Source organism: Haemaphysalis longicornis, unplaced genomic scaffold (genome assembly GCF_048455015.1).
Source record: "Haemaphysalis longicornis isolate Haplotype H1 unplaced genomic scaffold, Haemaphysalis longicornis Haplotype H1 scaffold_5, whole genome shotgun sequence".
In the NCBI taxonomy this organism is placed as follows: domain Eukaryota; kingdom Metazoa; phylum Arthropoda; class Arachnida; order Ixodida; family Ixodidae; genus Haemaphysalis; species Haemaphysalis longicornis.
This window is the reverse complement of record NW_027526385.1, coordinates 106,209,379-106,220,294: the sequence shown is the minus strand read 5'-3', so window position 1 is coordinate 106,220,294 and position 10,916 is coordinate 106,209,379. Positions and strand designations below refer to the sequence as shown.

The 10,916-nt window shown below is 51.2% G+C and overlaps 1 protein-coding gene across 1 annotated transcript; it reads left to right on the top strand.

The window, feature by feature from the left end:
* Window positions 1-1,065: 1,065 nt before the first annotated feature.
* On the top strand, window positions 1,066-4,092 carry LOC144139845 (uncharacterized). The gene is made up of 3 exons (XM_077672090.1): window positions 1,066-1,377; window positions 1,668-1,760; window positions 3,526-4,092. Exons 1-3 carry the CDS (start codon window positions 1,066-1,068, stop codon window positions 4,090-4,092), a joined length of 972 nt encoding a protein of 323 aa, XP_077528216.1.
* The last annotated feature ends 6,824 nt before the right edge of the window (window positions 4,093-10,916 follow it).

Sequence of the window (10,916 nt, the reverse complement as noted above, 5' to 3'; positions counted from 1 at the left end):
AATAAATGCTTTCTAATACTCTTAGTTAACTTCATAGTTAAATATAATCACAAATCTTGTGAACTTCTGCGGCAAAGCGGCCAATAAACGCCATACTCGCGTTATCGTAGAGCTGTTCCGATAGTTTGGCAAAGCAATCACCTCGATAGGTGTTTTTTTTGGTTTACCGCCAAAAGAACAAATGTAAACAAACTACCTGCACCGTAGCCTGAATCGGCGCAGCCACCTGTGCACAGTCGCCGAAAATCTCAAGTCGCACAAGCGTAAATGGCGTCTGCCTTTCTCTGCAGTAGTGATTAAAAATCGCCTAGTCTAGCTCTAGTCGCTGCAGCGTTCTTGTGTACGAGATTTCGGCGCACGTTAAAGATCCAAAGCTGGTCAAAATTAGTCCAAAGCCCTCCACTACGGCACGCCGCATCCCCTGCGTTGCATCGGCGTGTTAAACACTACAATCAATCAAATCGTCGCTGCAACGCTTGGAAAAAACTAATGGTAAATGCACGAACTGCAATCCGCTTCCCCTCCCTCCACGACGGAGTAACACTATCGCGTCACGCATAATAACAACTAACCGCAGATGTGATCTGCAACTTTTTTATTTCCGGGTTTTGGGGCATGTTGCAAAAATTGTCAATCTGAAACTCGATTCCAGCACTTCTTCGGCGGATACAGCCTTGCCTTCAAAACATACCGCGAAAACATTGAAGTTTCAATTCGGGCAGGTTCAGTTGTCAGCGTTGCTAGAAGACTTCAATCAAAGTAGCAAGAGAAATACCATAAACACATCTAGGTTAGTAGAAAAGGCAACCTCCCGCTACGACACTAAGAAAAATATCAGCAGTCAAGCCGTTAATTGTCATCTGGGCAGTATTTGCGCATGCGCTGTTAGTAGCCACCAAGAATATTTAGGGGTGCGTAAAGGGATGAAACGCTCAGAGATCGGTTTTGTAACCAAGTGCTTCCACCAGACAATAGGCCGGGCGCAGTCCGTGCCTTGCATTTCTTTAACAAATCAAGTCATCTTTTCTTCGACGTGCATTTTCCTCCGGGGGGTAATCTTCGTCCATGGATAAACGTCCCCCTCCCGCTGTCACCATTCCCGAAGCGGAGAGTATACAGCCAGTCCCTCAACTTGAACAGGAGCATCAACGTCAGCAGACCGCAGCGGACAAACCAGAACTTCGTACCGGTGCCGCCCACACCCTGCCCTGTACCGACAGCGCGGATGACAACGCTCCTTTGTGTGAGCTGTTCCACCGGCTTCCTTCCTGGAACCGCGTCCTGTGGCACATCAGCATGCAGCTGCAAGAGGTCGACGCCCCCGGCAAACTTTCACTGGTGCGAGTGAGCCACGACGGCATCGGCTGGCAGCAGGAACAATGACCACGTCCTACTTGCGTCGCACCACTGTGTCACCCGCGTCGACCTGTCTGACGCCGTCTTCGAAGGGGGAACCCTGAACGAGATCCGTGAACTGGCCGTGAGGGCTATTCGTAAAAACAAGAGTCTCCGTATCCTAAACATCAACACCTTACCCGATTGCAACATCATCCGAGCCGACATCTAGACGGTACTCGCCGAAATGGTACGTCTGCAAGAGTTACGCATAGGGCGAGAGCGAAGATCCCCGGCTTGTCATCGACGCACTTGTAAGCCTCATATTGCAGTCGACCGCCCTCAAGACTCTCGACATATCGGAACTGGTCGTGGGAGACACTGGCTTGAAGTGGCTGTCGGCGTCGCTGAAGAGGCACCGCTCGGTGAGAGCGCTTTCCGTTCACACGAGCATCTTGATCGCGTGCTCGGGCAGCGGTGCAGCCGATTTCTCGCAATACTTGAAGATGGCTCCCTGGATCGCCTCCCTCACTGTATGTGGTTCCACGACAGACACGTCACAAGAGGATTTAAGGGGAATCATTGAACCGCTGCTGGTGACTCAGACAATTTCCAATTTGAACTTGGTCGATTTCCAGCAGGACGGGCGTTGCGCTGGTTTCTTGGCGCAGCTAGTGGTCCACGGTGTCTGTCGAGCGTCTGAACATCGGTAGTTGCTATTGGATACTTCATAGGTCGTCGTACAATGAAACGGAGCCCTCTCTTATTGAAGGTGAGCAGAGGAAACAAGACTTGTCCACTTACTTTATCGCATTTATACGAGCTTTCAGCCTTGAAGGGACAGACAACCGATTTTTGTCGAGTATATATTCTCTATCCCAAATGAAAGGGCATCACTGAAAGCACCTTCACGAGAAACGGTTTTGCTGTTAACGCCCTAGAACTTTTTAAATAGAATTTTTTGATCTAGGAGCCGTATGTGTCCCTCCCAAAACCAATTCTGGCAACCATGACATAGAGTAGCTCGGCAACATACTTTTGTCTGTATGCGAAATAATTAACAATATTTAAAAACTTGTTCCCAGCTAACAACGTTTCAATCGCAGGCTTTCCTGTTGCTTTAAGTGTTTTTTAATGCAACGGTTTATTTTGCACGAATGCGCCATCTGTTGGGATAGACGATAGGTAGAATCTGGCTTCACGTTGTGGAGGCGTGAAGTTCGATTCTCCCCGGGCGCGACGTTTTTTTAAGCTGCCGTTTGCGTATTTGGAAACTGAAGTCAAATTTTGTGGCAGACAAAACGCCTCTGCCTCAGGTAGAATCGTCAAAGATCCTTCACTGGGTCTGTTTACTGAACGCTGCCGTTGATTCTGGGCATGGAGGCTCAGTTAGCCACACTGAGAGCAACCCAGCGGCGGCGGGCGGCGTGTCTCAAAAAATTTCAAAATAATGCTAAAAAATACAAATACAATTTAGGCTTGTAGAAATACATGTGTTAAAAGGTTTCCAATACATAAATAAACATTTAGGCAGTTACAGTAGCGGCTAGGTTTGCAGGTCACGTGACAGGGACACATATTGTAGTGCCAAGTTTCGACACTACGAACCGCCACCCTTCCGTTTTCAAGAAGTTTTCTGCCAAATTAAAATTATTTCCGCCAGTTTGTTTAGAAATTGCTTGTGGTTACCGGGCTAAATAAAACGCTGGCTTTCATATGAGCTAGAGAACATATACGCGACAAAAATCGGTTGTCTGTCCCTTTAACAAATGCCTCAAGTTCCTCGCTCTGTACCTCGGAGATTTCCCCTCATATGTGATCCGAGCGCTTTTGTCGGTTTTGTCTGAAGCCAAATCCCTCCAAAAGGTAGCCATTAAAGGTATAGCTGAAGAGGACGTGCGTGCCCATGGTCTAGCTGTTCATGATGCCGGCCTGTCATGTCGGGTATCGTTTGAGCATCAATACAGCATTTGCCCCGTGGTCTTGGGCGCACTTGAACAATGTCCATCTCTTACCAATGTCATTGTCGACACCCGCGCCATAAGGAGGGACCTTTTCCACGTGGCGATTTGCCGGATACCCGCCTGGAAGCATGTGACCACACTCTGGCTTCTGTTGACCGAAGACACACTTGATAACGCCACCGTAAAAGCCATCACAATGTACCTGGGCGAAACGACCGCACTGCAGGATTTGTGGACGTTTGACTGTGACGAAGCGGACTTGAGCGTCGGAACCTCCTCATCGGCCAAACCTCAGAGCTCGTTTCTGGAAGCGTTGTTCTGGAGCAAGAGCGTCACTGTACTGCATGTCAGTCGATTTGTGTTCGGCGAAGAAAACCTGCGATTCCTCGCCGAATCGGTGCGAAATAGTGGCGCTCTAAGCGAATTCTACTTTTTGCCCCTTGAAGATAGTGAGAGCCACAGCTTCATTCCCTTCCTTGTTCCGGGGATTGCGGCCAACTACGCCCTTCTGCGCCTTCACACCTCGTCGCCGGTCGAGGAAGAGACTACCGAAGACCAATTTATCGTCCAGGACGTCATGATCCGTAACAGAGGGCTGGTCACGTGCGCTGCGCATTTTGTGGACTGCAATGTCCAGACGGATCATTGCACAGCGGCCATCGAACGCGTTAAATGCAGCCTTAGATTGGTTGAACGAGTGAGTGATCATGCTTCTGTGGACAAGACTGAAGCAGTGGCCAGGATTCAGATGAGTGTGCCTGCTCGAATGTGGGGACAAGCAGGCCGTCACTAACTGCAGTTACCGAAGCGAAGAGTTGCACCTGTCTCCTTTCTTTTCGAACTTTCAGGCACATGCTTTTATTGGGGGTCGCTGTGCCAAAGAACAATTTGCGCGTACAGACGTGCTAAACTCGCCGTTTTTAGCGGGGACAACGTTCACAGTCGTGTTTTACGAAAATAAACGCATTCTCGGCTCTTTATTCTCGTTTCTTGGTTTACTGATGACTCGAATTAAGCCTCGAAAAGCTCGATTACAACGAAAAGCTCAGTTTTCGAGGTGATCACAATTTTGCCTTCTTTTTCACGTGGTTCATGTGAAAAAACCGCCAACATGCTCTCGACAGCTAAACGGAAAAACTGTAATCAGCTGTACTTTGATAGGCGCATGTCGTCTTTTTTTATGAATAGCTGCACACCGTTGCATTTGAACACTGTGACGGTGCATGAAAACATATTCTGGTGATCATGTGGTCGTAAATGATTACAGCGTTCGTGTCTTGTCTGTTTTAGCTTAAGGAACGCTCACGTAGCGATAGAAATAAACACTATCAAAGCAGCGCACATTTTTCGATGGATGATGCTCTATCTCGCTGGCAGATTCGGAAGTTCCGATCATGAGCAGATTTTTTTACCAATATCCGAGAATACAGCCTACACTTAAGCCGCGACATCCTGGTCAGAAGTGGCGCGGGTAATTAATATGGTTTCCTCATTTTTGCACCGCTGCACAGAAACGCTTTCAGTCTGCAGTACGCATGGAACGAGAAGTATACTTTTTAATTTAGTATTTTGTAACGTAATTGTTAAATAAGAATAGAATCATCATACATTCCGCTTTTGATTTAAGGTTTATCAGCTCGCCATAATGAATGAAAGGCTCTAATCGATGGCGGCGAGGCAATCCTGTCTACCACTGTAAACAAAATGAACATTGTCAGATTCGAACGGTCGGGCGAGCAACTTGCTTTCTGATGATTGCAAAAGCTCTACTTTAGGCTTGCTCTCTCAGCTGCGCAGTAACGGTCAAAGGCATAACTAAGAAAATGCTCAGCACCAGTTCACCGCTCCAACATCCCATCTAATTGAAGGTTGTCTGTGTGTGTGAAAGACAAGCTCATGCGCGTAGCTTTCGAAATTGGCAGCCAGGTGACGCCTCTTGTAGTCGAGGCTGTTCGCTCTTGTGGTAATCCGGCAATAGTGGCGGTGGACAATCCCGCGCGATGAACATGTTCCGGCGGAGTATGAAGATGTGGCGCGAGATGAGATAGGATGGAACATGGCGGACTCGGCTGGGCTACGTGTGTGCAGCCGGATCGGCTGAGCAGTGGACCTTGGCGGAGCGGGACTCCCAGTAAAGGTGTGATCGAGGGGGCTCAGTGTCTTTCTTGGGAACCGCGGCCGGGTGCAAGAACCCCGGTACCACATTTGGCGCCCAACGTGGGGCCGGCCGTGGTTCCTGGGAAGGGCATTGTGGTCTTCTTCCTTGTTTTGGTGTTCCGCGGTGGGCATTTTGCGGGGCGAATTACGTTGGCGTTTTTGAGTGGCTCTCGGGATTTTTCGGTAGCCCTCCTCGTGATTTGAGGCGCCTTTGTAGTGGCTTCTGTTGTTTATAACCATTTTTTCTTCCCGTGTTCGCTTCGCGGCTCGCGAGAGCATTTCTTCCCAGGGACATGCCTGCCCGTGGAGCTTCTACCCGTCGGCGCCCCTTGGTTGCTTCGCGTGAGCCCGCAAGGGATGTGGACGCCACTGGGCTCGTCGGCGTGCTCCGCCCGATCATGGACCTCTGCGAGAACCTCACGAACCGGCTGGCGGGTCTCGGGCTAGAAGGCGGTGGGTCCGAGCATGGGTCATCGTTCCAGCCGAGCATTTCGGTGCCACGGTTCACGTGCTACGATGACCGCAAGACCGTGGCGGACTTCCTGAGCGATCTCAATGTTTACAAGACGGCGTCGGGTGCTTCGGACGAGTTCGTGTTGACCCGTGTCCTGCCGGTTGCCCTGGAGGCATCGGCTGGTCGTTGGTGGCGCCTCCAGACCCCGTTCGCGTCCTGGGCTGACTTCGAGGCACGCTTCCGCGAGGAGTTCTTGCCTCCCGACTACGACTACCGCATCCGCCGTGAGCTGGAGGCACGTACGCAGCACCCGCGCGAAGGCTTGCTCGAATACATTCGAGCTATCTAGGAGCTCTTCAAGCGAGCTATCCCGGGTGCGTCTGACGCGGAAATGATAAAGCACGTCTTGCGGCGTTGCCATCCGCGCTTCCGACCTTTCCTGCACGGTCGTGATTACTCCAGTTTGGAGGAGATGGCGCGATCAGCTCGAGCAATCGAGGACGCTCTGATATCAGAGCTGAGTTATGTACCCCCTCCGCCAGTAGGGGAGGCACTTGAGCCAGCTTGCGCATGGAGAGACACCTATGAGACTTCGCCACAGCGAAGTCCACAGCCGCGTACGGCAGCGGCGGGCTTGAATTCCCCCCGCGCACGAGGTCCTTCTGCCCTTGGCGACAGGCAGTTGGAGCGCGGAAGACCACTAGATGGTGCAGCCCACGGCGGGAACTCCCCGCAGCGGTTAGAGCCAGGGTTCCTGCGTTGGGAAAACAGGCCCTCTTTACTGGCAGGCTCACCGCTCCCCGACCCGAGTCTCTCCCTTGGGGGTCGGCAACGAAATCCTCTGAACTCCAGAGGTCCTTCTCGTCCGGTCGTCGAGACGGGAGGGTCGCGGGGCTACACGCCCAATGGAAATCAAGCTGGCGGCTGTTACCAATGTGGACAGCCAGGACACATCCGTCGTGAGTGTCCGCGTGTGATGGCTGGTCGCCGAAATACAAATAGCCATCGAGATGAAGGAATGCAGCCCGAGGCAATGATGGTGACTAACCCATCACTGAGTGGCCCAAAATTGGCTGGTGGCGAGGACTGGTTCCTATTACCCACTGCTTGCCGTGTTGAAGCACGCACACAGCCCATAGCACCACATCTTTCTGTTCACGTTCTTGGAATGGATGTTTCTGCATTGGTTGATACCGGCGGCAGTTTGTCGCTCATTGGTGATACTGTCTTTGAACTTTGCCGAGCACGTGGTTTTATGTTGCGCCAATGCAGCACCCGGTTGCAAGTGGCCAATGGTGCTGTGGTTGAAGCGCGTGGGGCTGTGCGTTTGCACATTTCTTATGCAAGCAGAAGGTGTCGGCAGCGCTTTACGTACTGCCCTGGCTTGGCAGTACCCATGATTTTGGGCCGGGATTTCATTATTCGCGAGGGCCTACTGCTGGACTTGGCGGGAGGTGGTTACAGATTGGGCAATGACGCAGAATTGATACCTTTTCTGGCGTCAACGCATATCTGTACCGTGCCAAGGTCAGCCGCAGTCGCAACGAAATCCGTGTTGCCTGAGCGAATCAGGCAGTTGCTTGAGGAGTGTCCTTGCAGTGACTATGAGAGGGAGCAGCTCGCCTATGTGCTGGAGCCGTTTGCTGAAATGTTCACGGAGGCCCCTGGGCGGACAACAGTCCTTCAACATCGCATTGACACGGGAGACGCCCCTCCTTGGAGCTGCAATCCACGGCCGCTCAGCATCCAGAAGAAGGCGAAACTGGATGTCGCCCTTGACGAGATGCTGAACACGGGGGTTGTGCGGCCGTCGCAGAGTGCCCATGCATCTCCAGTCGTGTTGGCGCCAAAAAAGGACGGCAGTGTGCGTCTCTGCGTGGACTACCGTCGTCTCAACGACGTAACTGTAAGAGACGCATATCCTTTTCCTGGCGTAGAATCCATCATTTCCTCGCTTGGTGGTGCCCGCGTGTTTACCACTCTAGATTGCTCACGCGGCTTTTTGCAAATTGAAATGCACCCTGATGATATTCCTAAAACAGCTTTCACATGCTACAGGGGTCTTTTCGAGTTTGTGCGCATGCCGTTTGGGCTGAAGAACTCCCCGAGCTCGTTTCAAAGATTAATAGACATCGTCCTTGACGATGTACGTAATAAGTACGCGATGGCCTATATGGATGACGTCGTCGTCTTTTCGCGCACCTTTGAGGAGCATCTCGCACATCTCAGAGATGTGCTTGACCGCATGAAACGCGCCGGTCTCACCATCAATCCTAAAAAGGTCCAACTCGCGACAAGCAAAGTTGACTTGCTCGGCTTTGTCGTGGACAAGGGAGAGCTTCGTCCTAACGATGCCAAACTGAAAGCAATTACAGAGTATCCGTGCCCGCGTGACGTTAAGAGCTTGCAGCGCTTCTTGGGCATGATAGCCTTTTACCGCAGCTTCATCCCTCATTGTGCGGAGCTATCACGTCCGCTGAACCCCGCACGGGGCACCTTGAGCAATCTTGGTGACGGTACTGGCGATACCGCGGACCCTGTGCCCCCAACATAAACTGTAACCTACCGTGGTGATGTGTTTAAAGGTGAAGGGTAGAAGCCTCAAACGGTGGCCGTCGGAGCCAAGGTCAAGCTCCGGCGGATGGGCTCCCTGTCTGTTTACCAGGCAGGGAGCTCCGGGACCTCTCTCGGTATCAGGGTAACCCGAGCGAAGAAAGTACCCCCGTCCCCTGCTTTTATACTATAGCTTATGGTATTATCTAAACCCCCCAAACCAAATGATCGGGTCCTCAAAAGGGCCCGCACCGAAGTAACTTCCAAACCTCTTCTGAACATTGACCTCCGAAGCAATGACATCTTTCCTCGCTTCCTCATTATGCAATCTCGTGACAAAGAAACCCCTGTAAGTGGAAAATCAGTCTTCCTTGTTGCAAAGTTTCTTGAAAGTGTTGCTGGAAAAAACTACAAGGCGAAAAAACTTACTTCTGGTGATGTGCTCATTGAAGTCAGCCACAAAGAGCAGGCCAATAAGCTCCTTCAACAAACTAACATCGATGGTCTAGAAATTACGATCACACCTCACAGAACCTTAAAATCTTCTCAAGGCGTCATCTCCGAACTCGATCTAATCAACGAAACCGAAACCGACATCCTTGAAGGACTGCGTGACCAAGGGGTCACAGCAGTCCGGCGCATCACAATACGACGAGATAGCAAAGAGATTAAAACAAAGCACGTAATTTTGACTTTTGACAGAACCCCACTACCAGAATTCGTGACGGCAGGTTACTTGCGATGTCCCACGCGCCCGTATGTGCCAAACCCACGCCGCTGCTACAAATGCCAGCGGTATGGGCACGGTACGAACTCTTGCCGGGGGAGACCAAAATGTGCAAAGTGTGGTCAACCTGACCCTCCCACAGACAACTGCGACGCAAGCAACTTCACCTGCCCTAACTGCCATGGACCTCACGCAGCATATTCACGATCGTGTGAAACATTCAAACAAGAAAAACAAATCATCACATTGAAGGTCAATGAAAACATCAGCTTTCCGGAGGCCCGGAAGAGGTTTGCACTCTTCAGCTCCGGAAGGTACGCCGACACTGCTCGCCGGGGGGCGCAGCGGCGCCTGGTTTCGGCGGCGACGCAATACAGCTCAGCTGACTTGCTCCCGCCTCCGCCCCCCACAAGGCTGCCTGTGGCAGCCGCCCCGGTCAGCACGCCACTTGCTGGACCAGCAGTGGTTGAGGTGGCCACTCATGCTGATGGGAGCGTAGTCGCTCCTGTTCCTGCCTCACAGGTCTCGAGCACACCCGAGAGCCCTGTGGAAATGGACACGGAGGAAACCACACCCTCCCCAAATCTCGCCCCACCACCTGTCCCGCGCGTGGCGCCCACTACGCCCTTGGCAGTGGTGGTTGAAGAGAAAACCGCCCTAAAGGGTGCTACATCCAGGTCCAGGGAGCCCAGTCTGTCGGGCACACCCAGGACATCTGGAGATGAGATGGACGTCGGGCCGTATCTGCCTGCATCGCAGCGCAAAGAACGGCCTTCGACGTCCAAGCCAACAGACAGGCCCAAAAAGCCCCTCCCAAGAGTACAAGCCCCGAGAGATAACACATGAATACACACTCATACACAACTCCAGTTGCTCTTAAATGGCTGTAATGGGAAGACAAAATATCATCCAATGGAACTGTAGAGGCCTTCTTAAAAATCTTGATGATGTATACGAGTTACTGCATGCTAACCAAACAAGTGTCATGTGCATAGAAGAAACACATTTAAACAGAAAACATCCCAACTTCCTCAACAATTATCTGGTTTTCAGAAAGGACAGAGATGGGTGCCCAACCTCTTCTGGTGGTGTGGCTATAATCGCACAAAAATCCTTAGCATGTCATCCGATCATTCTGAGCACTAACCTCGAGGCTGTTGCTATCCGAACGATAATCTTTCACAGGCTAGTAACAATATGCTCCATATACATCCCTCCTGATCATCGGCTAACAAGTTCTGATTTCGAAACTCTGATAGATCAGTTACCTGAACCTTATCTACTATTAGGTGACCTGAATGCACACAACTCACTCTGGGGCTCTTCTCGAACAGATGCGCGGGGGCGCCTCATTGAAAGGTTCTTAACATCATCAGGAGCATGCCTATTTAACAAGAAACAGCCTACATACCATAACATAGCACACAACACTTATTCACACCTAGACTTAGCTATCGGCTCAGCAGTTTTCTTCCCTTCCCTAGAATGGGAGGTGGACACCAACCCGTACGGTAGTGACCACTTCCCTACCTCCCTGTCATATATAGGCCGAAACAGTTCCGCTTCCCACAAGAAATTCAATGAAGTGAGAGCTAATTGGAACACATTCACAGAAACATCTAAACTACACCACACATCCATAACACACCTACACATAGAGGAAGCAACCCAACTGGTCACGGCGCACATTCTTGACGCCGCTGAAAAGTCCATTCCCCAGGTCTCC

Coding starts and splice junctions, on each gene's coding strand:
- LOC144139845 (XM_077672090.1), top strand. CDS start 1,066: ATGGATAAACGTCCCCCTCCCGCTGTCACCATTCCCGAAGCGGAGAGT. Junction 1,378..1,667: donor GCATCGGCTGGCAGCAGGAA/CAATGACCACGT, acceptor CTCATATTGCAG/TCGACCGCCCTCAAGACTCT. Junction 1,761..3,525: donor CGCTGAAGAGGCACCGCTCG/GTGAGAGCGCTT, acceptor ACCGCACTGCAG/GATTTGTGGACGTTTGACTG.